Here is a 27,820-nt window from a genome sequence, read left to right on the forward strand (position 1 = left end):
CCCCGCGCGGCCAATGGGAGGCGGCGGAGGGGGCGGTTCCCGCGCGCGCGAGCCGAAGGCGCGAAGCGGGAGGGGCGGGGCCCGCGCGCTGAGGGAGCGTGAGGGGCGCGGGGCGCGGCCGCCGCCGTTGCCCGCCGTAAATTTCCACTTTGTCAAACGCTGTCCCCCCGGCCCCACCTCCGTTACTGGCGCGGTGGTACGGGGTGATATTAGACGTGCCTTCCGCTCCCAATTCGCTTGTGGGACAATCTGAGCCGAGAGTCCAGCCGTTCCCCTCATAAAGATGCGGGCTCGCTGGCTTTGTGAGATGGTACTGAAGTTTCGCATACACAGGTCTCACTCTGCTGCAGAAAGGACAGTTTTGGCCCATGGTTAGACATCTCAACAGAAGGATCAAGTTCAAATTGATGAAATTTAAAAGGTGAGAACATTCTTAGGTTAGCCCCTTCTGTTTTATTTGGGATAGTCCTGAAATATATGTAGTAAACTACATTAATGCTGCTTCCCATTGCAACATTATTCTCTAAGGGAAGCTTAATTTTATAGTTGCTTGTTGATATTATTAAATGCAATCATAATGTGGAGTGATGTTGAGATTACTTTGAACACTTGGTAAACTTTTGTGCTGTAGTCTTTTTCACATTGCCTATACATCTCCCATACACCAGAAAATAAATATTTCAACAGAATAGGTTTAGGAAGTACAAAACATGCTTTAAATATATTTTTGAAATTATCTAAAATGCAACCAGTCTGGGGAATCTCTAGGGAGAAAGGTGGACATAAGTGTTCTTGTGGTTGTGAAAAATGTTTGCAATTTTAAGATACATCAGCATTCTCCAAATACAACTGTGTAAATTCAGGAATCAAAACACTTCCATACACTGTTAAATTTTATTTTGAAAAACTAATTCAGGAAATCCAGCACAGTTCCATCAAGTAGGTAAGTTTTTCACATTCAATACTGGACTCAAGAATTTAGGAGACACTTTTTAGTTTCTCTTCCTCTCAGGCATGAACATGCTGAGTTCTGCTTTATTCTGCCTTACAACCGCTTAACTTACAATGATACTCCTCAAATACATCCCTGGTAGTAGAATTAAGATGTAAAACTCTTACCTTAATAATCCCTAACAGTATTCACATGAAAAAGAACTGGCTTATTTGCTCACACAGCAAAACAACGTAGAGAAAAGAAAGGCACTTTATTTTTCTAATACAGTGGATTTATCTCTACTGCAAGAACTTCAAAATGGAAAAGTTCAACCTAGTTTTGAACTTTTGGCTAGTTTTCCTCTATGGGAAAAGATGAAAAAAGTGTATTTGTTGTCTCTTAATTAAGAATGACAATGTTGTGCATATTTACCTATAAGAGCAAACAGATCATTCCAGAAATATGTATTCCTCCTGGTTGCAACACACAGAGATCACACAAACACACTGGTTCAAAAAATTTAATAAAATATATCCAGATACATTTCATTCTCTGTCCATTGCTACACTGTAAATTTCAAAGAAATACACATTTTTAAGAAACTGGGGGACAAAGTGAGCCACAGAAGTTGGTATTGAATATGTAACTGAAAATCCAGTTTGTTAAATTTGTCAAAATTAGGCAAATCAGTCTTACCATCCATCACTTAACATAACCACTGCCAATTCTTAGAAGACACTAAAATATTTACAATAAATAAATAACTTACATGAAGTAAATGCTTTACAGTTTCCTGAATCAAGTGAGTAAAATCAAGAGTACCAATGCAAATCATGTATAAAATAATTCCTTCCAGAAAAGGAATCACAGGAGGAGGCCAACATGCAATAGTCTATTGCATCCCATGACTTCAGGAACAGTACAACAGTACACACACACACCTACAGAGGCCAATAAAACCTTAATTTTCCTTTCTCTGTGAGGTTGTGTGTGGTCCATATGCCTAAACAAGTAATTGCAGCAGCATGCAGTCTTCTTTGGCACCATGGTTTAAGGGAGGGAAACACCTGTTTACACCATCTGGGACAGTACATACACATAATATCCTCAGCCTTGAGCAAACCAAACCAGGAACACACAGCTCCACAGAAAAGCTTCCCAAGATCAGACCCCTGCCACAAGGACATCTTTTCTAGCACGCAGCCCTGTAAATGTCCCACCCCTTTTATTTGTGTAGCACAGCATTTCTCAGAGTAGAATGTTCACCAAGGAACAGCTTTCCCAATTGCAAGGAATCTAATACTGCTAAATACATCCTGCTGGTTCTAGCTGAAATGGCTGAAGATCCCTTCCTGTGTAGCCATCTGAAGACATATGCATTGTTCTTGCACACAGAAAATGTGGACAGAACAAGAATAAAAGGCTGCTTGAAGTGTGCTCTGCCAAGCTCAGCTTCTACAGACCTGGCAAGGATCTGAATGGCAAAATCATTGCATTATGTTCAAATCGGTTTATTTCATTTAACTTTTAAAGAACAACAGATGCCTAATTACTAGCTTCAAAAGCAGCATAATCAGCAGCACATAACTCCTGGAATAGTGATAAATAACTAACAGCTTGGAACCCGTATAGAACATGGGTGTCATCTCCAAAACCGTGTCATTCCTAAAACTCATCTAATGAAGCCTAAAAGATAAGTGCAAAAAGAGTGTTTAGAGCTAGCTAATGTTTATTTTGATGTGTTTTGACCTGGTTTTGACTTCAGGAAATTAACCACATTTTGGCAAATAAAGATGTCAAACAACAGCAGGTCCACAGTAAGAGAAAGCTTTTTTTGTTAAAACTTCAAGTCATTTATTCATCCATATAATTTGAGGATTGATAGTGTAGCTTTACAGAAAAGTCTTCTAAGAGAAAGAATCAGTTGAGGTGCAAGAATTGTTTCATAAGTTCATATGTGGTGAAAGCCACGGCCTGGGAAGGAATGCAGCGAATGTAATTCAAGGACAGACCACGGTACAGTCCCCTTCGCACTCCGTGCTGTTGGTACACGTACTTCAGCGTCTGCACCATGGTACTGCAAAGATAAATCATGAGTGGATACACGTATTCAGTATCAAAATCATTCTCCTTAAATACAAGATACTTTCTACTTGGGTTTTAAGAGATCCATGGCGAAAAAGCCATGGCATTCCACACAGCAAAGCCACATGACTAAAAAGCCACATGTCACTAAAAAGACAGCCTGGGCTTCTGCAAGAAATTTGGGCTCAAGGGCTGGAAAATGCAAAGACAATGGTGCAGTCCCAGCTAAACAAGTGTTGGTCTGAAAACACCTGCCCTGCAAGACATTTTACAGTATTCTACACCAGAACAGCTCCACACATTCTCTTGCCTAACTGGCAGGAAAGAGCAGAGAAGCATAAATTCCTTGTACAAATAATAATCTGAGAATACAATATTTTACCTTATTAAAAGCAGAAATTGCACTGTATGTGCAAAGAGAACCTCCTTCAGATACTTGTATTGAAACTAAGCAGACATGAAATGGAAAGCACTTAAAGTGCTTCCAATTTCCATGCTACTGAAGACAGTGCTCTTGGAGAGCATCTTCCGTATGTTCCAAAGCTTCGAGACTTCCTGCCCGCTTTATCCTCTCATCCTCTAAAGACAGACCCGTGTCTCCCCATCAAGGCACAGCTCTCTATATGGTCACAACACAACTGTTAAATGGGGTCTGTAAAAGCAGTCCTCACAAATGCAAAAAGTAAAACCCTGAGAACATCTCGGGATCTCCTCTGGTCAAGATGACCTTGAGATGTATTAAAGGTCTCTTTTCCCCAACCCAGCTGTTGAAGACGGAGTCAGAAATCCTCATCTGTAGTTCTCAAGGCTGTTTATTATTTCTTACCTAAAACATTTTCTGCCTGGCCTGCCGAGGTCTGTTCAACAGGTCAGTCTGAGGCACACCGCCCTCCCATGGGGCTGGCCTTGTCTTTTACACTATAAACTACATATTTGATACTTACAGTTATGTTCCAATACCTATCACCTGTGTTGGACAATGACTTTCTACTCTACACCAACCCCAGAGTGCCACCATCACCAGGAAGATGGAGGCTAGGAGGAAGAAGAAGGAAGAAGAACAGGACAATGCCCAAATCCCTCCATCTTGCCTCCTAGACCCCTACAGTAAAACCTCCAAAATTTTTCTCTTTTCACCCTGTGACTACTACTGTTATGCTGTCTAAACTTTTGTGACCTTTAATTCTTCACACAAAGGTGGTAATTTGTTCCATGGGTGGAACTCCAATCCCCAGGGGTCTCTGGCTGCATGCCAGGGTCTCTGACCCCCCTGCCAGGGCTTCAAAGCCCCCTGGCTGGGGCTGGGATCATCCAGGACAGTCAGAGAAATATCCTGTGCTCCAACAAGAACTATGAACACATTTTTACTTTAAAATCATCAGGAGTGGAAAATAACCAAGGAAAAACAAAGGCTGGTAAAGAAAATAGAACAGAACCTTCACAATTCAGCAACATCAAGGCTGTTCATGACAGATCACTCAGGCTGCTCTTGGTAGGATCCAGCCCTCCACACAGGAGGTTCACAGTTCACAACACTGGGTTCCGACATACACAATTCCACAAGATTGAAACTAACCAAGAGAAAACTGTCCCAGAATTTAAATTGATTGAGACAATTTGAAATTCAGAAAGCTTCTCAAGATGAGAGCTGATTTAGTACTACTGTGATTTTTAAGTTATTATGGTGCTTCTACTTCTACTGGAGGAACCTCAACAATGTGCAGGGTGTAGGAGATTACTGCAAGCGCAAAAAAAAGCTCAAATAAAATTTTATTATGCAAAATCATCTTATGGAACAGATTCTGCACCACTGAAATACTCTGAAACTAGCTCATTTCAGTAGAAGCATTTGGTCTCATTTTTCAGAGAGCTTGCTGATATTAAAGGTAGCACCAATTGCATTAAAATACAAAAAAAATATTTTACTAGTAGAGATACAGCAGGATTACTAACAAGGGTGCCATTGTTATTTCAGGCTTTTTTTAGCCCCAGATTGATAATGGTAGCTTTTGTCTTTTATTACAAACGTAATAACTTTTCTTATTAAAAGCACAAAGAAATCAACAGCATAGTAGTTCAGGGGGAGAGAGTGGCTGTTTTCTTAAGGTAATTGCTTTCTTTTAAAGTTTAAAATTAAGAGCTGAACTTAGGTCAGACATCCAGAACTGAGTACAGATGAAAAGGAAATACTCACAGGCACTTCTCAGAGTCTGGGAGAACCGCTCCTAACTGCATTCGCCTCCGAGTCACATCCAGGGGATATCTACAGAGGAGACACGGAACTGCAGCTCAAGCACGTGTGTGACAACTGCCGGAATGTTGTTTAAACAAGAATACAAAGAAGTCCACCAGCTCTCTTTTCACTGATCAGGAATCCAGCTTAGATTCCCAACACAGCTGAAAGCTCTCCAAAAAGGGAGACTCCCCTTACACAACCAAAACCAGCAAACCAGAACTCTTAATATATTCCATTTGGCACTAGTAAGGAAGACAAATGAAGATCAGATGAGAGTATAAAACAGTCTGTAAAATGCTGAAGGGAGAAGACACCTGCATTGAAAATAAAGTTATTAACAGTTTAAAAATTAATAGGCAGTGATATTTAAAATGCAGTGATTTAGTGAAAAATCCATGCTATGTAAGTCCATTAAATTATTTTATGGACAAAATAATATAGAACAAGGACAGGGTGAGAAAGGAAAAGGCAAGCAAAGTAATAAAAAATGCCAAATACATATCTAAGACTTTGTTTGATTTTGGGGTTTTTTTAAATCCTATGGTTTCACAGGTTACATAGGTTTGAAAGTAAATTGGAATAATAAAGTTCTGCAAGTTAGGATCAGGGTCAAAACTTTTTAGCCTTCCAAACAAGAGATTGTTACTAAAAAAGATTCCAGTGGGTTTTAGGAGATTTGCCTGGATTTGTTTAATTGACTCACTGGATAACTCTTAAAAGACCCTGAAGATTAAAGAGATATTTAGTAAGTGAAACAATAGGAAATACCTGCATTTCAGTATTTGATTAATTTAAAAACCTTATTAATAATTAGACTTAGATAAAACTGTGTCAGAGAAAAGTTTCTTTAGAACGAACAGCTACAGAGATGAAACCAACCCCATACCCAAACTCACGATATGGTCTGAGCTATTGCTCCAGCTATGCCACCACACAGCAGGTTCACGTGTGTTTTCAGGACTAAGACATCGGGGTTATCTAATGAAGGCCGTCCCAGCAAGTTAGGTGCTTGAGCAAGTCCAATGCTCTTTAAGGTACCAAAGGTAAAAAATGAAAAACCTAAAACGAAATGGAATTTTATGAACTTTCATAAAAAACCAATTTGTTGATGTATCATCATAGACAGAGTTTAATGATAGTTTAATGATAGTTAAATAGTTAAATGAAGCTATTTTCCCTTTTGGAAGTTTTTTCTTAAGCAGAATAACAGAGAAACAATATTTTGAACTTCTACAGAAACTTCTGTCCAAATGGATTTGTGTTTATGCATAACGCTACAAGAATACTTCAAATAAGCTGGATGTGAGTTTTAAGTTACTGGATTGCTGTCAAGAATCTTTCTTGCTGCTAAGAATTGCTCCGGAGATCTTTCAAAGTGAGGGACATGTCTCAGCTTTTGAAAGCGAGGGTATCTGAGCCGGGCTGTTGTGCTCCTCTGCTCCACATCGCTGCTGCTTTACAGGGGGAGCGTTCACGGAGGAGCCACCAGGAGATGGAGCCAGCGGAGGTTCCGAGGCCGCATTTACAGAGCTCCCAAGGCTCCCAGGGACCTGCCTGCAGCAGAGAAACAGCCTCCTGGCTTCCCTGGGGAAAACTGGCAAGTACAAGACAACCACTAGTTTACCTTTCTCAGTCTCAACTCCACACTGCAGAAAAGCTAGGCTTTGACTGTTGAAGACACTTTTAAAGGAGCATCATTGAAGGTGATTTGGACAGAAGATAATCAACTAGGTGTGCAAATATATTAAACAAATTTAGTAGTGCACAGAACTGCTGAAGGACTGGCACGTTCTGGTTTTAACTTACCAGCATATGGTGCCATTCCCACCACAGTTGGCATCAGCCCTCTGTAGAATCCACTCAAACCACCTTCCTTTGAAAGAAAAACACAGCAGCATTTGTAGCAAGAAATACAAGTGCCTTGAGCTACCCCACTGTTCAGATAGACTCCCACGACAGCAATCTGACTAGCACCATCTACCACCAGGGAGCTCATGTCACATTCTGCTTCCTGTGCCTGAAGAATTGAAGGGACAACTGCCTGGCTCCAGAGGAGATAAATAAGTGAAAATGAAGGCGAAAAATCTACATCCAACATTATAACTGGAAACATTTATGCATTATACACAGCCCTCCTCCCCAAATCTTTTTGGTAACATTACTACTTTTCTTGAAAAGCAGCTTCTCTGCTGTTTCTGACCTCCCACGTACGTAAGCCTTAGCTACAGCTCAGCAGCCTAAGGCAAAAGCAATATCCAAATAACTTCTTACATTAAAAAACTCAAAGTGCACACAATGAAGTCATTTTGCACTAAGCCATTATGTTCAATGCAACATTATTTAAGAGATACTTTGCTTTTTCAGAACTGAAGATTAAAAGAAAAAATACCTTTGTGTAAATCATCTTGAATGCATGGATAATTCCCATGTACTTGTGTTCCCCTTTTACTTGGAACGCCAGGCGAACTCTAACCATATCAAGAGGGTAAGTACAAATCACTGCTGTAATACCTTTATTAAAAACAAAAACAAAACAAGCAAACAAAACTCACCTACACCTTATCTGATTCTAGGATTATTTTGAAAAGTAGAATTTCCTTTTCTGGCAGTGAATACAATAGCACATAAAACTATTTTGTTACAGAAATGCTTAAAGTCACAATCAGTAAACAGGAACACCAACTCCAGCAACACACAAAGGATTTGTTTGTACTTGGTGTTCACTGAAGCAGCACACCCAGGCCTAGATCTTCCAAGATTTATGGGCCTAACTCTACTCACCTGAGCTTTGAAATTCATAGCTCCTAAGAATCAGGCTAATCAAGTACATCAGTTTCACTGGACTGCAACCATGAAACCTAATGCTACCATATTAAAAAAAAAAAAAAATCAAACCACTGAATTTACATGTTTTATTCCAAAAAGGTTCTGTCAGAATTTGGTGTCATTACTGGGTATAGATACATGTATCTATCTACTGTATCTGAAAATACTAAACATATTCTAAAGACACACTAAACATATTCTAATTACATCTAAAATAGAGCCAGGCTCGTACTGATGAGAAGTACTTAACTGTGTTGCATTACTGCATTTTAATACTTCATGTTACATCAGCACTTCTATTTTAAAACTGAGCAGAAAAGCTCTCTAGAGTTAAGATGCAAAATAAAAGGGAAAAAACAAACCCATATCATAGAACTAATCCAGTTAGGAGTTACTTCAAAATAGCTTAAATGCTGACCAACTTGCAATTTTGGAAGCACAGCTCCAGTACAGAAAACAACAATTCTAACACTTGCCCGAGTAACAAATTCTTTCCAGCTGCTAGGTATTGAGGTAAACCACTCAGTGGCTGACAGTCTTTGGAAGGAATACTTAAAACTGTTGACTAACAACAGTGATCATTTTCTGATGGTACACCACAGTCACCAAAAAAACCCCACCAAAGAACCAAAACTCAAAAAAATCTGGGGAAAGGCAGAAAAAAAGTAAAAACCATTGTAATTGGCACTGCTTTCTAGAAACTACTCTGATTTAGCCAAATGTAGCTTTTAAAAATTGGTCCTACAGCAGATAAGTACACTTTTGGTGGAAAGAAAATTGTCACCTTTTTTGGTCAGAAAATTGTCACTTCCTTTTAAATTTTAATATTTTCTTAATGACACCTCTTTTTGAAGGTTATCATCTCTCCTTCTTTCCACAGGGCCAAGACAAATCCATACCAGGGGAAGAAAAAAAGCAAACAAAAACCAACAACAAAATCCAAATGCAGCACAAACCCTGCAGACAAGCTCTGCATAATGTTTATGCCTGGGGTTAAAAAAAAACCTAAAAAAACACTGCTCTGATAAGCTTTATGATCTGAAAGTTATCAGGAATAGATGGTGAGATTAAAAACACTGTAAGTGAGCTATCCAAAAATCTGACACTGGTCAACTCTCAACTGGGAACCAAGTTAGTGGGATTCTGGGTTATCCCATCAGTAATTCATTTTTGAAGACAAAAACACCTCTTTTGGAGATTTTGGAGAAGTCCTCTGAACAAAAAGCAGACATCTGCAGGTTATTTCTGAGGTTGTCTCACCCACAGGATTCAACACATGGAAGCTGCAAAACATTATAGCACCTTCAAGACTGTTTCCACTGACTTACATGAAATGCAAGGCCTCAGTCTAGAGCCTTTCCCTAATGGATTCCCTGAGACGTCCAGAAATGTCATCAAACTCAAGCAGTTGAAAAAAAATTAAGGGAGGGGTAAAGCACTTTTTACAGAGCTTAAGCGTGCACAGGAAAGCCATCCCACTTCAGAAAACAGACTTTACCCCCTCTTCTCTTTCCAATCATGCACTGGTATCTGTCCAGGCACTTCCTCTGAACAAAGGCTAGCAACGGACCAACCAAGAGCTTGCTGAATGCACCCTTCAGTGAACACACTCTGAAAATGGTACAATTAAAAAAACCCCCACAGATGAAACTGAAAGATATGGTATGTAGAGTAAGGATTTAAATAGAAACTTTCACTTTTTTTTTTCTTAAAATCCTCTAGCTATGAAATTTTGAAAAAAAAATGAAAGAAGTAAAAAGGGGATTTGGGACACCAGCCACAATATATGGTGTCTTGCAGCAACTAGGAGAGGCGTGTTACTGCTTTACTGTTCATCTAAGGAAAATGTACACCCAAGGGATCAAGATTGCTTTGGGGGCTCAAGACAGACTCTATCCTTTCCAATGGCAGCAAGCAGTGGGACACAAAGTCATTGTGGTGAAGCCTACAAAACTACTCATCTCACCTCTGCTCCTAAATACTGCCTTATGAGAAGTCAGACCACAGCATCTTAAGGCTCAGTCCCAGGCTTGAAAAAGCAAAGTCTATCCCCACTAATGATAGCTAGGGAAAAATCTCTGCTGGGGCAGTTAAACAGGACAGATTCAAAAGTGCACCAACAGCTCAGAGATACATACAGCACTTGCCACCGATCTCAAATCACCTTAACAGGGGAATGCAGCTACTCCCTTCAAAAAGCCACTTCCTCAAAAGCAGCCGACTTTTGCACTGCCAGGGAAAGACCCTTCTTCACTTCCCATACTGTCCTCAAGCACCTTTGACACTCTTGGGGACAAGATACTGGGTGACACAGACTAGTAGTAGTGACACTGAAGCACATTAGACTGTCCTTGATTTCCTTCCCAGGCTCTGGCAGTTAACAATGAGATTAGCTCCACAGGGATTCATCAGTCTCCCAATTTCCCTGCTATCCCTCTGTTCTTAGAAATTTTATTTCTTTGGAAATAATAATAAAAAACTATCTGGAGCAAGAAAAAAACACAAGTGAAATACATTTAGATTGCAAACACAAGGTGGTATGCAAGTTTTATTATCTCTGTATCATGCTCTTTGTACTGTACCAGTAGCTCCAGAGATCAAATTAAGCACTGCCAGAGGATTCAGAGGAATAAAGCTCAAAAAGTGATAAGCACAAGACACAGCCTTGAACTGCAGATTTGCTCTTTAACTAACAGAAAGATTAAATTATCCAAGTAGCATCTTCTGAACAAAATAAAGCTTCAGAAACTACAAACAGAGAAATTGCTGATGACAAAAAATATTTATCAGGTTAAAGAACACCTAATTTATCACTTCTAATATTTATGTCAAATAAATAATAATTCTATTTCCTTCCATAGCATATCCGAAGAACTAGACCAGATTTTTTTTTAATGCTGACTGAAGTAGGTAACTGTTAATTACACACTATTTAAAATGGAGACAGCCAATATCCTCCTAGATAATGCTAGGTCACTACTATTTTAAATCACTTTTAGTAAAAGTAAAAAGCTAAAAACAAAAACATACTTCCTGTGTTAGTTTAATGGCACTTGAGTTTATTGTAGATAACATCTAGTCTTTTCTGGCTTTGTTATTTTGAAGTTAATCAAGTGCAAAAGAGGAAATACACATTTCTGTGTTTTGATTTGGATTTTTTTACTGGAAAACTTAAAAAAAATTAATTTGTAAAATCATCCTGTGATGTTTTATTTAATGTTACTTGTTCATTTTTGTTGTTATTTGATAGTTTTCTTTCTTAAACCCCACCAACCTCTAGGATTTCTCTTCTGCCCAGCTCTGTCTTTCCTTAAAATAACCTATACCCTACTTACCTGTTAACAAAGTGTTACAGCTGAAATTTGAATCACACAAGACTCAGGAAATTCAGAGTTAGAGTTTCCACAGTAACTTTAACTGGGTCTCCTTAAATATATGCATTACAATAGGCTTTTCTTCTCTCTCCCTCCACTGCCCCCATCCTCACTGCCCTGTTTTCCCCTGTGGATATGCTTTTGATCCCGTTTATCACTTACAGAAGACACTTCAATGTTTCCCACCACTTTGAGCAGATTCAGGTCTGTTGACCAGTGGTCATGCTGGAAACACTGACATAAACAAGATTTAAGTTCAGTGGGTACAGAGAAGTGAAAGCAGACAGCTGCCTGGCTAGATGGTGTAGCAGGGACAGAAAGTTCAAAGAAATACAGTTTATCTAGTCTCAATTTAATCCTGCATCCCATCGAACTGTGAAGGCCCCTCTGCACCAATACTGGGGTTTGTGCAGCACATCATGTCCTTTGGTGTTGGAGGGTGTAAGAAACAGAAAAATATCCTTTATTGGAGCCAGCACAGGAGGGAAAGCAAGAAATATTACCAATTGCTTTCAAGTCTTTTCTTTTTTGTTTGCAAACATAGAAAACCTCTGTACCAGATTTCAAACTCTCTGCTCTTCTCAGTGTCTCCTTCCTCCCCTCTATCTCCTTGATATACTTAAGATAAACCCTCTGCCTCTTATTACCTAAAGAACATCCCAAGAAGCAGTTAATGCCACCTAGTAAACAAATAGTGAGACACTCACATGTGACACTTTATAAAGACTTGACTGCTGTGTTCATCTCACCCCCAAGTCAAGCTCGGTTCCTCATTTTTGGAGTTCTAAAAAGTGAAACTATTGACTATATGTTAAGCAGATCGTGCTTGCCAGATAGACCTGTACATTAATTTATTTCTGTTATTCCAACCACACAAACCAGATTTAACCAGAAAGGTGCTTACAACAATGCCAGATGCTATTAATTTATTTATGGGAAGAATTCCACCCCATCCAACACTGACAGATTAAGCTGATTATTCAGTGTTTTCACAGTGCCTCCCAGTCAGGTTCCCAGTCTCTGACAAAGCTCCTGGAAAAGCTAATAATAATAGTCTTTTTTGGGATTGGGGGCAGGGGGAAAGTAAATTGCAAAATGTTCCTTAGAACAGTTAAAGCCAGGGGAAAGTGGAAAAAAAGGAAGAAAAAAATAACATCTATGGATCTAGGGGGTTTTTTTGACTTTTCAGATATAAAGCCAGCCCAGTTCTGGAACATATCTTAGCAAACAGGCTTTGTTTGTTTTTAGGACTCTTCTCATTGTTTGATTTCATTCTCTTTTCTCTGATGCCACGCAAAGCCTCAATGATTTAATGAGATCTTCCTAATTTAACTGAAGGTAGTATTAAAAATCCCAGGGTTTTCTCCCCAAAAGAAGCTAAATATGTGACTATTTAAGGACTGTCACTAGACAGTACACAAAGGAAAAGGACATGCAGAATTACTTCAATTAAAGCTCAGTCCACTATTATTTACCTTTCCCTCTTTTTTTTTCTTAGCTACTTTTGACTCAAAGACTAATAAGAGGAAAACAAATAAATAATCATACTATACACTGGCAGTTTACTGATAGGTTTTTCTGCTGCTATTGCACTAATTAATAAATGAGAGATTTTAACATTCACAAATATGACCTAAAAAGCATCATGACAATCCTGCACTGGACACAAAAAAGTACAGACATTTCTGGCAAACCCAAAGAAACTACTCATTTGAGAAGCCACAGTTCTCTCTATTTCTGTGGGCATATATTCAGCCTAGCAGCACTGGCAGAGGGGCTGATGAGCTAATTTCACCAGAACCTGCAGCTTTATAGTTCATACTGGTTTTTACACTTTTTAAATGCCATAATAAAAGACTATTAAAAAACTGTGCTTCACAACGTAGCACAGAATTCACGGCTTGCACAAATATGTTTTAAAGAATACTCTTACACAAACAGGTATCAGTTAGGCAACCACATTAAATAAACCATTTACTAGTACATTTGCTTAATCAAATTTGCAGGAGTTGGACCCAACACCACATCAAATCATCCTCTGAAGGATTATTAACTTCTCAGCAAAAGGTATGTCTGAAATCCAAGTACAAAACTATACCTGCCATGGATCCAGCCATTAATCGATGTACATGCCCAGAAATCCCAAGATGTTTCTTTATTACCTACACAATGTGAAGCAGTCACATATCAGTCAGATATCAGAAAAGACAGGGAAACACAGCACAAAGCTTATTAGCACATTAGTGCAAACTCTGCAGCAGTTTCCAAGAAGTTTACAATGCTATAAATTCAATCCAGAACATTTAATTACTGTTAGAATTTTTTAACACTGTTTCCACTGCTGCTGTTTCCAATTTCTTATTAAAAACATCAAAGAACTAAAATTCTACTAACAAAGCAAAACAGTAAGTTGAAAGTATTTGGATTGTTCACTTCAGAAATTAATTAATTGTTTATTTAGTTATCATTAATGTGTTAAACAAGGCAAACTGAGTATATAGAGAGCAAAGGACACTGAACAAAATTAAGAAATAAGAAGAGGTCAATTTTTCTTACATGCACATCATGTGAAATACTCCCATAAAGATTTTAACTGGATTAAAAGAAAAAAAAAAGAAAAAGGAGAGGAAAAAAAGGAGAAATAAAAATGAAGAGAAAAAGGACAACATTTCAGATTAAGTTAATTACAGCCTGGAAGGAAGTTAGAAATTACTTTCCAGGCTTTTTATCAAATAACTGAGACTTTCTGCTATAAAGATCATTTAGTATCTTACTCCTTTAAGAATTATTTTTCTTTTACATAACCATGCAAAATACTGTGAAGGTTTCTGGTCAATTAATAGGTAAAAGAAAGTGCTATGATACTAACTGGGTTCTTGAAATTGCAGATTCATAAATAATTTCAATTACAAAGCATGGCATGCAGTCTTTTATTCCACACAATATAAAATATGTACAGATCAACAGCATTCATGATTACAGCACAAAGAAAAGAACCTACAAAACCCATTACAGGAATTTCTTTGTATCAGTCTTCTGAAATTTACTCTTAGGGAAGGGACTCACAATTTCAATCCCATTGTCCTCAGTAAATATTGTATCATTTACTTGGCTGGGTACTAAATTTGATCTTTTAAACATGAAATTTTTCCTAATAGCAAAATGGTATTTTTTACTACAAACAGCAATATTTAAAATATGCTTATGCTAACAACAGACCTCAATGAGATGTTGCAAAGATTTATCATGAATGGGTAAATGCAGAAAACCAGAAAAGAATCCACAAATCTTTCAGAACCCTGAAATAAGCATTTTTATCTTCAAGGTAATTTTTATCTACAGCCTGACATAATAATTTGTCAGGTCAAATGTAACAGTCATATCTGACAGACTTTCAAGTTTAAGTCATTTTATCCATGAAGTACTAGGAATCCCAACATAAATACAAAGGAGTTGTTTCATTCTACATTTTTTCCTACATTATTCACAAAGGGCTACCTCATACCAATACAAATAGCAGTAGAATTACCTTTAAATTACCTTTTGTTTTCATTAAAAGAAAGAGTATTATTCTCAACAATACAAACATCTAGAAATCAGTGTGAATTTCTTTTTCCTTAAGCAACATTGCAAAAGCTTTCCAGTTGCCCTGGTATTTTTAATGAGTAAATACTGATAAAATTAAGCCACCATAGAAAAGATGTGCAGCTACTTAATACAACACAGAAGTTTCAGTGTTAGTTTCGCTCACTCAACCAGTCTGTATTCAGTGCAGGCAGGGAAATAAAAAGAAAAAGGAAAACAATAAATTCAGCTACCTTTTTATATTGGTCAAATGCCATAAACTGAATAGCGCCATACGGAAAGATTCTGATCATCATCGCCCCATTTCCTTTATACAGCCCAAGGTAACCTTCCTTTTTGGGGACAGCACACAACGTAGAAAATACTCCTGCAGCAATAATAAAAAAAAGGTATTTAACACAGGGAAGGAAAACAAAAATCAAGGAAATGCTACCGTAAAGAAAGCATATAAAGCTGAGGCTGCATCCTGTTGCTCAAGTAATGCAGAACATCCACTTTCACTGCCCAAACACTGCCAGAGGGAAGAGCCTTAAGGTGAAGTTTTATCAGTTTTCTCATCTGCCAGACTCAGTGAACCTCCTACTCAGGCCCCAGTACTTGCCTGGACTGTGAGCAAAGCTCCTGCAGGTACCACTACCCATCCACAGCAGCCTAAGGCCAGCAACACAGGGGAGGCAACTGGCTAACTTATAGTTGAGGCAATTATAAATAAATAAATAAATAATGCATTAAATTCTAGAACCATGGCAAAATTATACTGCGACATGCTGAATTACAGATTAAATGCCATCACTGAAGAAATCAAATAAACTTGCTGAAGACTCTCATTACTTACAACTTAAACATCTCACACTCTATCTCAGAGTTGTTGTGCAACAAGAAGCAATCCGACTGCCTTTTAATCGGTGGGAAATAATGCAACATCACACAAAGTTTGGGCAAAACCTATAGTTTTACTATAAACATTAGCTATGCACAGTTGCTATCAAATTTACTTTTAGTTTGATTCTATTTAAAAAATTAACTGTGACAGTCAAACAGTTTTAACTGAAAAGCAGCTACTAAATAAGAACAGAAAATGAAAATGATATCTTGCTTTCAGGCAGGAAGAAAAGAGTGGCTGACAAACTTTCATTTGAAGTTTAAACAAAACAAGTAACTATTAGTTTCTGGGATTCTAAGAATATGAATAGATTAGTGCACCTTGTTACTACATTATTGTATATTAAGGTATTATTACACATGTAGTAGCAAATTTACGTTTAAGATGTCATGCTTATTACGTGCCACTGAACTTACTTATGCCAGGACCAGAATTTCTCTCTACGCTGCAATGATGAGTTACTGTTTCTATTTCCTAGAACACAGCGAGATCCACAAGCTCCACAATGCAAAGGTATAAAAACACACAGGGAGGACTTTGATGAACTGAACCATCGTGTCTCTGCACTTACAGGTACCTCATCCACATAATTCTCCTTTTTTGCCTACACGTAACATGGACACACATTCAAGTCAGACACAGTTCAAATAATCAGCATCACATCTGACTCCCAAAATAGGAAAGAACATAAGATTTTACTTGCCAAATATGGCACAGTACAAAGCAAATTGAAGATTTAAAACCCCAGTCAAACCAATTAGCTCACCCTTCAATTCTTAGACTTGAGTGTATACTTGTGTCTGTGTTACTAAAACACATTGCTTGTATTTCCCTTTTTGCCACAGTGAAATATATATCTACTGAATTTTATGATTTAGCAATGATTTATTTCTCCAACTTTTAAATTATATTATCTTTAGTGGCTAAGTTAATGACAAGTTCAGTTACATGCAAAATTAGCCAACTCAAAATATTTTTTTTTTCCCTGAAAATTGCAACACTTAAATTTTGGAGCAAAAGTTATGCCATATTTCAGTAACATCTGACATAAATGGCTCAAATACTCTGCACAAGAGGGCACTGTTACAGCCCGCAGAGAGCAGCTCTGGACACGTGAGTTTGCTCTCACCATGATGCAACACAGATGCTGAACACAGATCACCTGCACCTCACAGCAGGCACAAACCCTCTGCTCCCTGCAATTCCCACCAGCCATGCCTCTGTCTGAACTGCAGGGATCCCCATGGCCCCCGGGAACCCCTGCAGCACAGTTCTCACTGAAATCACCCAAGTTTTGAAGCTGGGATTGTCAATCTCCTGTAAGCAGAAGATCAAGCCTAGCTCTTACATGCCTTTTTGAGGATTATTCTGGCATCTCAATCTCTAACACATCGGCTGATACCACAATTTACACAGGGCTTTGTTTTTCTTCTCAAACAGAAACAAAACATGGCACACAGCCTGACCAGGCAGATATAACCTTCTGTCTGATGAGCACCTTTTTATCAGCCTCATCACTGAGTAAATTAATACACCCAAACCACACACACTGCATTTAAAACCAAAAATTAGCAGCCATCTTACCTAGATGTTTGTAATGGTGGTTATGAGCTTGCAGCAAAATCTTTACTCGATCCAGTGGTGCAGTAGTTGTTTTGGCACAACATCCTGCAACACCTTTCCAAGAGAGAAACAGAAGATTGGCAGGATGAAAAAAGCTCTTTAGATCAGCAGTTCATTAAGAGATTTTTCTAATGTAGATAACTCAGGAACTGGAAGAAGCCCCAGCGACAAGTAAACAGCTTCCATTAGATGCTACAAAGCCCCTAAAGCCTTAGGGAAACATTTAAGCTACTTTTCCTGTTTACAAAAACCCAGCCCACTGTCCATCTCAGCTGCTAAGGTCACTGCAGAAGGAACTTTCCTGAAAGTTACTCAAGTTACTGTTCCAACCTATTTCCTCTTTCCCTTTGCGGGAAACAGCCCTCGCTGATCTTCCCAAGGAGGTGGGCTACGTGTCTGCCGTGTACCCTGTGTACTTCAGAGAGCGAGATGCAACAGAGATGTAAAAACCGTAAATAAACACAACCTCCTCCCACCCCCGGCAAATCAGTCACCCGAGACAACACCTTTAAAAGGCTTTTTCTCTGTAAGGTTATTAATGTGGCGTTGTGTTTGCCAGGCTGTTTCGCCCCTTCACACCGCCTTCACCTTCTGAACAGCAACCTCCACAGTCTGAGGACAGGGATGGTCGCCCTCCCCAAATACCCCGAGGAGGGTTTGGGCTCCGGGAACATTTAACTGGCGGCTGACCGGGGCTCCTCGCAGCTTCTGACACATGTGCAAGTCACTGGCGTGCACCGCGCCACCCGCCTCAGTGCCGCGGGGAAAAAGGAAACGCTTCCCCAGGTGACGAGACCCGGCGGCGGCGGCAGTTTCACCGGGGACAGCGACAGCCACGTCCGCCCCCCGCGCGGGGCACCCACCTCCGGCGATGAAGGAGCGCAGCCAGTAGAAGTCTCGGCGCGCCGCGGCCGGGGGCAGCGCGGCGCCGGGCCCCGCCGCCGCCGGGGACGCCATGGGGCCGGGCCGGGCCGGCTCCCTCAGGCGGCGAGCGGCGGTGCCCGCCGCGCCGCAGGGGCGGAGCTGGGGGCGGCCCCGCCGGGCCGGGCCGCGGCGCCTGCGGATCGCGTCAGCCGCGCCGCTGAGCAGGCCGGTCAGCCCCGCCGGGGCCGCTTCCCAGCCTCTGCCTGCTCCGGGGCACGGTGCCGCACGGAGCCCGTTTGTTACTGCCCCCGGGCATCGCCTGCTGCTCCTCAAGCCGCCCATTTCACCAACAAATACCTGTATGAACACCTATGGGCGCACACAACCAAAACCTAAAGAACTCTAATTAGACTGCACTGTAAAATATATACATTTCTTTCAAGCCATTTAAATAGCTACTTAAATATTTATTTTATCTACAATTATGGTTTCATGCCCAGAAAAAATATTCAGTATTATTATTTATATGCAAGTTCCAAAATGCATCAGAAGGGGAAACATTGAAAAAAAAAAAGAAAAATCACTGGTTTTAGAATCAGAAAGGCCAAACACTATGATTCCACAGCTGTCAACATCTGAACAATTTTTTAGATTTTCTGCAATGTGTCTGTTGATCACAGTATATAAGGCTTTCCTTTATAATAATAAATACCAGGAGGTATGTATTATTATAATTGACCTTTTGTCTTCAGCTGCTGAAGAAAACACAAGAGTACTCTGGGTGCTGGTGCATGGAGCAAGGAGGGAGCACACACCTGATGCCTGGTGAGAAAGCCCATGCTGTCAGCTTTTCCATTATTTTTCTGCAGTTACTCACCTATTCCTTACATACTTTTTGCCCCATACATCTTGACCTTGGATTTCAAGTATTTCACATACCAATATGCCTTTTTAAAAAGTTAGTCTTCTAACACAAAGAAAACAGTCAAACAGTCAATGCTTGCATGAGTAAAAGGAATCACTTTCCAAGAAAAATTGCCAGAATATTTTTGCTTCCTGCTTGTGTCAAATTGCCTTCAAGAAAAATTAACTCATTTTTCCCTTTAATATATTATATTCTTTAAAATTAAGCATGTATCAGAATTAAAAAAAAAAAAACTTCCTTTGGCTGTTAAATCATTGCATCATTTATATATGTGAGAAATGGCTGTTACAATATTCATTCTTTCCCACAACTAAAAAAAGAATAGATTACTTCTGCAAAACATTAAATAAGTCCTTCACAGCAGAAAACCCTCAATCCTTTTTACCTTTTGTAATGTACCTGCAAATTTTTTTGTTGTTGTTGTTGAAGTCACTCTTTGTAAGTCTCTTACAGAAGGGCAACTGTTCTGTGAGTTACTGAAGCAGATTTTTTTAAGTCACTGTTGATGCCATTTTCTCCACCCAATTTGTATTCTTTTGGGTTTCTGCTCAGGAAAAGCCTCCTCCCACCACAGCAACCATACTGTGTTAACAGCTCCAGCTGTAGGAGCCTCATTTACTGATTTCACACAGAAAAGCATTGCAACTGCACTAACAGCTGAAAGTCATCAAGTTTCTAGAGTTTCACCACCGACTAGAAAAATCAATAATTACATAAATGTGCTGTCACCTCCCTTAGCTATGGGCAGGATATTTCAAGAAGATACTTTGTCAGCTCTCATAATTTAGGGAAGGGTTCCTCATGTGTGTGTAATGTTAAGGAAAGCAGTAAAAAAAATTGCATTGCAAAACTAAACAGAACATCTTACATAGATATACTAACACACAAAGCAATTCAGCAATGAGCTTTATGTATCTAGCTTTGTTGGTTTTTTTTTAAATACTTACTGGTATAAAGCACTTTCAAGGTTTGTTTTCTTTATGAGAGATTGTAGTAGTTCATTTGCACCCTTAAATCTTAACATTCTCCCAGTTGTCACTTCATCTTTTTACCTCAAAATGTTTACACCTTTTACAGAATTTCTCTGGTGGTATCTCTTTTATGATGCATTATTAAAAGTCATCAGAAATTTTGATGTCATTTGGGTTATACTCATATGTAACACTATGACAGCCTCCCCCAGAAAATCAACAATCAGCAGGGGAGGACATTAAAATTACAATACTCAGGAGCAGAGCTACAAATTTGAAAAAAAAAAAAATCAAGCAGGTAAGTAGTTTTGTCAATTGTAATTTGTTCCTGATTTTTTTGTTGTTAAAGATGCTTGGTTTTCTATACCAAGTTGCTTGTTGTTAAAGTTGCTTGGTTTTCTAAACATTTTAAATATATATCAATTAAAAGAGACTATTAAGGTTCTAGTTAGGTAAGCTGTCCTTGTAGTAGTGGTTGCTGAAAAGATTATTTTCAGTGTTCTTAAATGCTGGTGTACACCAAGCCCTATTATGGGATAGCTGTACAAGTTTCCATCAGGTGTCATACCTCTGTAAGCTTTTGAAGTCTTTAGGCTTGCTTCTGGTTTTTACTAGTTAATGATCTATCAGTAACTAGTTAGCTATCTAGTTACCTGTTCACTTGCCCCAAACCGTATCTACAGACATCAGGAGCACATAACTTTCCTCACATGATAATCATTCTTCTTCTGCCACAAAAATCACAGCCTGCAGATTACAAGCCTAGCAAGCCTCAGTTCCTCAGGACTGTGCCGTCCCAAACTCCCTTTACCACTGTCAGCAGGTAACTAGAAGTGCTTCTTCCTGAGGTGAGCAAGGAGCCTAACACAGCAGAGCTCAGGAGGTACCTCCACTGGCAGGGCTGGGACTGGGAACAGCCTCCAGCCTCAGCCTCAGCACAAAGCATCTCTACAGCACAGCCACAGAGGCAAGAGAGGAACAGAAGGCCCAAAACAAAGCTAGAGGCAAGCCTGAGGGTCACCTAGAAACCAAACCCAGACAACAAACAAGATCAGAACCAACACACAAAACAAACACACCTACACCAGAGCTTAGATAGGAAGCAATTACCTGGCCAGGCCTGAGCCTAAATGAAGTTCAGGGCCCATGAAGCAGGTGTGTGGGTGCAGGCCCCAGGTGAGCTGGTCAGGGCCATGAAGCCTTGTTGACACCCTCAGAAGCCTGACAAGCCCAGTCAGTGAAGTCTGTAATGAACAGAAATATTTGACTGATCAGTTACTGAGTCTGCCAATACAGTGGGTGCCAAATTTCTCTGGTTAAGCAGGTCCCTTCCTTTCCTTCAGGTGCCAGGTAGAGGTGTGCCCTGTGTGACCCCTGTATCACATGGTTTTACTGCAAAAGTGCAGCACACTTGAAGCATCCAAAACTCTTGGGTCTGTGCATGCACAATTCACCATGTCTTGCCAGATGTAATGTTTACCAGCAAGGTACTGCACAATCATTCTGCTGTCATGTTTTTTATTGCTCATGTACAATCACGCACTGAAGGGCCAAGATTTCCAATGAAAATAGAAACTGGCAGCAAACTGCTGTCCACTGCAGGTCAGGAACATCTGTCAGGAAATATTTAGAATAAATGCAGTGGGCCTGTATAATGGGTATCAGAAGATGAAATCATAGTCCCTTCTAGCTTTATTTCACATAAAATGGTGTTAGTGCTTAAAGTATCTGTGTTCAGTGTGCCTACAGATGTTAACCTGTTTTCAGTGCCAATCAGGCAGGTAGATACTATCTACAGAACCAGGGCCAAAAAAGACTAAATGAGGAAGTGATTGTCAAAACCACAATTAGAATTCAAGAGTTTCTGCATTAAACTCATGTTGTTTGAAACTTTACTCTTTCAGACAGTGCCAACTAACAGTGCTGTGGGTGCTTTATCTCATTGTCTGTATTACAAATCCAAAGGCATTGACAGTGTTTGGCCTGTGTTCACCTGGATCCACAGGCACAGCAGTGTGGCACCCAGGTGGTCACATCTGGGCTGTGAGCAGGCTGGTCACTTTGTCATGCTGGAGTCCAAGCTAATAAACGTGAGCAGGCTTTGATAAAAAGTGGAAGCTGTAATCCGTGTTTTGTAATCACACAAGCAAACAGCTCTAATGTTTCAGTATCAGCTTTCCACTACAAAGGAAGCAGGGCTAGCTAAGATAGGCCTGCTTAGATCAAATCTGTCCCTTAAAAAGCAGCTTAGGTATCTTTGCAGTGTAATTCTCAGAACTTTTGGTTTGAGAAGGGCTAAAGTTCAGCATCAATCTAACCTTTCTTAGCTTGGACTGATGCTGCTGCAGAGGTCTGGTGCAGATGACTCTGCAGGACTAATTCAGGCATACCTGAACAGTTGTGCTTCCAGGGTCAAGGCCCTGAGGGCACTAACAGGACCAGCTGCATCTGGAGTCTCCACCCACATCCTTTGCCCATGGGCCCAGGAGCTCTATTTCATTTCTACCCTGGCTGAGGAATCAGTTTGGTTTGTTTAGAGCCTTAGTTTGGGCTTGGCCCCTTTTAGTGTATATGGACTCTGTTCAGTACTTACTGGGGTTGTGTGTAATTTTTCCTTACTCTGTGGCTCTCCAGACCTGTAGCTTGAATTCCAAGTCAAACTTCAGACCTACCTCATCCTCTGGAAGCTGTTTTATTACCTGGCCTCGTGCCTGAACGCAGATGGTGCCCCTGGGCCTGTTCTGTTTACCCTGTGTGTGTACAATGGGGCTGGCTGGTGAGGTCCTTGTCCTGCTGGCTGTTGTGTGGGGCTCCCTGTTTCTCAGCAAGCAGCTGCCCCTCGCAGCTCCCTCATGTTTATCACGCACTGGAATTTTGCCAGAGCTGCCTGCAATGCAGAGCTGCTTACAGGTTTGTGCACTTTATTGCTTCATACCATGCTGTTCAGTTTTATTCATTCTATAAGTGGGTGTTAACTTGTGTTTTATTCTGGAGAAGAGCATAGGGATAGGAGCACTGTGTCAGACCAAAGGTCCGCCAGCTTAAAACCTTACCCAGAAAAACAGCCAGTAGCATATACACAGGGAAGGAGGCTTGGGTAGCATACAGGGCCCTCAGTGCACCCTGTCAGCTTCAAGTAACATTTAGTTAAAATAGTACTTCTGTGTTGTGTGGTTTTGGTTAAACTTTCTTCCATTATTTTTGCTTTAAAGAAAGAAACTCTCTAAAGCGTTTTGTCTCTTCAGTGTGCTGTAGTAAGGACTTCTGTGGTTTGAAAACCTGTTGTATGAAGTTGTTGTCTATGCTCTGATTACAGGTTTGATATATTGCCTTGATACCCTCTACTTGAGAGAAAGAGTTCGTTGCTTCTCTAAACACACATTCAGTGAATGAGTATATCTATCTGATATTACTTTCCATGCTGGTTTTGTTTTTTAGTATATTGGTTGGGGTTTCATCCAGACTGCTGTCTTTCTAGGGTAGAAATAGTGGTGCATTTAGCTGCTTCATGTACAACTGCTATGTTCTTATACGTCTTTCAAGTTTCTCTTTGCACCTTTTAAGCAAACCAGAACCACACATTATATTTGAGATATAAGTGCACAAGAGATATGGGCTAAATAATGATGGCATAGGGGTGTTTCCTGTTCACTTCCCCCCTTCTTTTGTAATAATCCCTGACACTCTGCTTGAACACACAGAACGGCTTCACTGCAGCACCTGTCACAGTACCAGGAGCTCTTTTTTCAATGGTAGGAGTTAAGTCAGAAGCTGTAATTTCCATGTTTCACTCCATGTGCCTCACTTTGCATTTCAGCGAAAGGACTTAAGCTGCTGTTTTATTGCCCAGACAGTCATTACTGTGGGATCTTTTTCCAAACATCTAAACTCAGTTTGTCTTGCTAGGCTGAGTATCTTACTGTTGCCAGAAAAGATTGTGATCTGGTGCTACTTGCTTCCCAGGATGGAAGACCTCAGACCATGAGCAAATAGGTCTGTAGGTGTGAAAATGAACAATTATTAGTTCTTGTTTGTTTCCTAGCCTTTAGCATGTTTTTAATGGAGCTGTGATTGTGCATGTTGGTGCTTTGGGTGCTCCTGTTAACCTGTTTATTCTAAATAAACCTTAGCCCTCATTATTTGTTGCTTTCCCTCAAGTTACTAATTTCTTGCTCTACATGTTATTCAAGCTCATAACCTCTAACTTATTGCCATCTCTCCAAGAAACATATCTTGATTATGTGGGGTTTTATCATCAAGTTCCAGTTCCTTCAACTTCTGTTGTGTGCAGCAGTTTAAGAGCAATAATTCTTTTGCCTCTCAAATCACCTGTGATTTTATCTTACAAAAATAGCTTGTATACCTTATATTTTAGCAGGACAAGTCTTTAGAATGATAGAAATCTTGATATCCAGCCCTAAGGAGGAGATGGAATGGTTACATCCAGCAAAGAGAACTTGTGCATTGCTAAAATTTCCTGCCACTGAGGGCAACTGTTCAAAATTCAGGTGGTCTAGGTTGCACCTTGTTTCAAATGAAGTCTGTGAGCTTGGCTAAGATTGCCAGACTGTATTTCTCTCACTGAAGAGCAGCAGTGACAAGGGGCTGGGCAGATCTGTGCCTCTGCTTCTCCTTCGTCACATGGCACTTAAACCAGCATTTAAACCACCAGCACTTAAACCACCATTCCTAAATATGCATTTAAAAGCCAACCACGTTGGCTTTTAAAGCATATTTAGGAATGGATGGATGTGGATAGTACTGCTCACTTGTGTGCAGCAGAAGAGCCTCTCTGCAGGCTCACACTTGAAGTGCTTTATATTGCAACAGCTAGAGACTTAATAATAATGAAGCCTTTCTAAAAAAGTACTGCTTGGGTATATTGTTTCACAGATCCCATTTCCAACATCTGTTTTTCAGTCTGAAGAGATGTTAGATTTGGTGGCCTGCTTTTCACAAAAGGCTGTGGTGATAATGAGGGGTGGAAGAAGTCGGTCAGTGGACTGACTCTTCCTCTTACCATAACATTTTACTCACCCGTTTCCCTCCGGGAAGGAGCAGCAAATATCGTCGGTGGCTCTTAATGAATGAGGTGGGGGATGGGAAAAGAGCGAGGCTCATTATGTTTTACGTCCTTGCGGGAGGGAGAGGGAGGCTCAGATCATCTCCCTTCTCAGCCAGCTTCTTCCCCATGCTTCTGGGAGTGTTTTCTCCACGCGTGGGATGGCCGGGCCCTGCTGGACGCTGGTGTTCGAGTGTCCTCCTGGATGGCACATGTAAGGAAAGGGGGTTTGTCCCCCGCTGAGCCCCTCGCCTGTCACGGCTGACCCGGCTTTCCCTCTCCCGGGCTAAAAGAAAAGGGTGATTTTATAGAGTGCCATCACCGCAGCTGACCGGGGGGGTCTGCGGCGTCAAACCACAGCCTCCGCAAGTAACGGGATAATTTGCCTTTTCTCTTATTGCCGTCATTTAACGTTGTTGTTAAATAACCCCCGGCGTTACCAGCCTGGCACGCCGGCGGCTGCTCTCGTGGGCAGCTGTGGGGGCACGGCCGCCACTCTCCGTGTCCCCGGGGCCGCGCCGGGTCACCGGGGGCCTGGGTGCGGTGCGGGGGGCGGCGAATCCCGCTCCGGCCGCGGGGATCCAGGGCGCGTTTTGCCGCCTGCCGGGAGGGCTCGGTGCGGCGAGCGCCCCGCCGAGCCGCCCCCTCCCCGCTCGCTCCCGGAGGGTCCGGCCCGGGGCGACGCCGCCGCAGCACGGAGCACGTTTCGCGGCGCGGGGCTCCGCGCCTGGGCTCGTCGCGCCATGGGAGCCGCCCGCCCGCGGGGGCCCGGGCCGTGACCCGCGCCTCGCCCCGCTCCGAGCCATGCCAGCATCGCCCCTTGCCGAGAGCTGCGGGCTGGCCGCGCCGCAGCGCTGGTACGTGTGCGGGACGGCTCCCGGGGCTGCTGCGGGCGGGAGGGGGAACGGCGGGACCTCTGCTCTCGGAACCCCACCTTTTTTCTTTCCTTTTTTTTTTTTTTTTTTTTTGATCCCTCTGTTTTTTGCACTCCTTCCCCTCTCTCTTGTCCCCTTGGCTAGTTGCAAAGTTGAGCTTCGGTAGAGTGGGGAGGGGGAGGTAGAGGCACCTCCGCGGCCAGGCTCGGAGCCCTGCGGCTCGGGCCGTTCCGAGCCGAGGAGGAAGGCAGGCTGGGGGTTATTCAAATGCAAAACGGAGTTTGTTGGCCGAAAAAACGAAGAAGTCCGGTCTCCCTGGCTGTGCTGGAACGTGTTGAAGCTGCAGCAGACAGAGCCTGCCTGGAAAAACCCGCCAGGCAAGAGAAACTGCCTGCAGCCTGCGTGGAGGACAGGGAACAATTAAAAGGGACCCTGCCCGGCCGTAGCGGCCCCCGGCCAGCCGCAAAGCCCCGCAGCCCACTCCTGCCGTCCCACAGAACCGGCGAGCGAGGGCCGTGCAGCATCACCCCGTGGAGGTGCCGCTGGAGTGTGGGGCTGGGGCTCCCCGCCTTGCCCGCGGGAGAAGCCGGGCGCTGCGGGTCCCCAGCGCCGCCGCTGGGGTCGGCCCCATTGTCTGCAGCCCCGGGGAGGGTTCCGGGGCTGGGGAGGCACGGGCAGCGGCGGGGCCGGGCCACGAGGAGCCGCTGCCTCTCCCGCAGGAGGGCCCTGCCTGCCCCTTCCTCCCTTGGGGTCCGCCTGCCTGCACTCAGGGAACCAGAGCCCTGCAGGGCTGTAGCCTCCGGGGCGCTCCTGAGTGCTTGTCCAGCTGCCCTTGGAGCTGGGGGAGGAGAGGTGCCGCTCTGATGGCAGCTGGCGGGAGTGCTCCCTGCTGCCGTCCCCGTGAAAGAACCAGGGGAGACGGATGAATTTCGCCGAAATGGTGAGGAGAAAGGACGCGGCGGGCTGCTGGGCGGCAGGAGCAGCTAACCTGACAGAGGTGTGGCTGCCGGGCCCGAGGAGCGAGCGGGGCACCGGCTGGGCTTGTGCCGGCCCCGGGCGCGGCAGCAGTCAAAGGAGACGCGCCAGTGCCGTGCCCAGCCTGTGCTGCTCTCCGCCAGCCTATCCTGCTGCACCCCAAAGACATTTAAAGGGCTACGTAGTCCGCAGCACTTGTGTCTCGGCCTGCGTAGCAGCTGGCCAGCGTGGTGAGATTGCTGCTCCTTTAAGGACGAGAGGGGAACGTGGAGCAGGGCGTGAGCGCGCCGGTGTCAGTGGAGTGAGGCGACTCCTGAGAACCAGCTGGCCAGGGTGGCTGCAGCAGCGTGCAGCTGCTCTCATCCTGGAAATCACAGTGCCATAATGGCAAAATGGGCAGAGGTCGCAGCATTAGGTGTTTAAACGCGACCGAGTGGATTTCTAAGGCGGAGGTGCCTCTGCCTCTACATTTTCAAGACAATGGACAAACCTGTGAAAACAATAATAATAATATTCCAAATAATAATAATTCTCCCCAGCTGTGCTCAGTGATTTTTGAGGTACTCTTGTGGAAAGGCAGAAAGCTATTCTGTGGTGTAATT

General features: G+C 42.2%; 2 protein-coding genes and 2 long non-coding RNA genes across 7 annotated transcripts in view; 2 read left to right on the forward strand and 2 right to left on the reverse strand.

The window, feature by feature from the left end:
* The first annotated feature begins 108 nt into the window (after positions 1 to 108).
* Positions 109 to 9,097, forward strand: LOC135306160 (uncharacterized). Its single transcript, XR_010366994.1, has 3 exons — positions 109 to 421; positions 7,620 to 7,740; positions 8,962 to 9,097. It is a non-coding gene; the product is annotated as an uncharacterized LOC135306160 (long non-coding RNA).
* Positions 1,441 to 18,553, reverse strand: SLC25A16 (solute carrier family 25 member 16). Its single transcript, XM_064429710.1, has 9 exons — positions 18,410 to 18,553; positions 17,508 to 17,600; positions 15,274 to 15,407; positions 13,554 to 13,617; positions 7,645 to 7,766; positions 7,062 to 7,128; positions 6,152 to 6,314; positions 5,214 to 5,282; positions 1,441 to 3,011 (listed from the first exon to the last, which is right to left on the reverse strand). Exons 1-9 carry the CDS (start codon positions 18,501 to 18,503, stop codon positions 2,855 to 2,857), a joined length of 963 nt encoding a protein of 320 aa, XP_064285780.1. The 5' UTR covers positions 18,504 to 18,553; the 3' UTR covers positions 1,441 to 2,854.
* On the reverse strand, positions 7,979 to 12,241 carry LOC135306162 (uncharacterized). Its single transcript, XR_010366996.1, has 2 exons — positions 12,163 to 12,241; positions 7,979 to 8,119 (listed from the first exon to the last, which is right to left on the reverse strand). It is a non-coding gene; the product is annotated as an uncharacterized LOC135306162 (long non-coding RNA).
* A 6,903-nt stretch (positions 18,554 to 25,456) lies between the features above and the next one.
* Positions 25,457 to 27,820, forward strand: part of TET1 (tet methylcytosine dioxygenase 1) — a 73,208-nt gene continuing 70,844 nt past the window's right edge. For 2 of the 4 annotated variants that reach the window (XM_064429687.1, XM_064429691.1), the window contains exon 1: positions 26,004 to 26,225. The gene's annotated coding sequence lies outside the window, so the exon portion shown is untranslated. Of the gene's footprint in view, positions 25,583 to 26,003; positions 26,226 to 27,547; positions 27,779 to 27,820 lie in introns of those variants that run through there. The other 2 variants (XM_064429688.1, XM_064429690.1) reach the window with 2 other exon arrangements.

Source organism: Passer domesticus, chromosome 8 (genome assembly GCF_036417665.1).
Source record: "Passer domesticus isolate bPasDom1 chromosome 8, bPasDom1.hap1, whole genome shotgun sequence".
In the NCBI taxonomy this organism is placed as follows: Eukaryota; Metazoa; Chordata; class Aves; order Passeriformes; family Passeridae; genus Passer; species Passer domesticus.

What these genes read in the sequence shown, in the direction of transcription:
- SLC25A16 (XM_064429710.1), bottom strand. Translation starts at nt 18,503, where the DNA reads ATGGCGTCCCCGGCGGCGGCGGGGCCCGGCGCCGCGCTGCCCCCGGCC. An exon ending in GCGCTCCTTCATCGCCGGAG is followed by an intron (nt 17,601 to 18,409) that starts GTGGGTGCCCCG and finishes TCTCTTGGAAAG; the next exon opens with GTGTTGCAGGATGTTGTGCC. An exon ending in GGGAATGGCACCATATGCTG is followed by an intron (nt 6,315 to 7,061) that starts GTAAGTTAAAAC and finishes ATTTCGTTTTAG; the next exon opens with GTTTTTCATTTTTTACCTTT.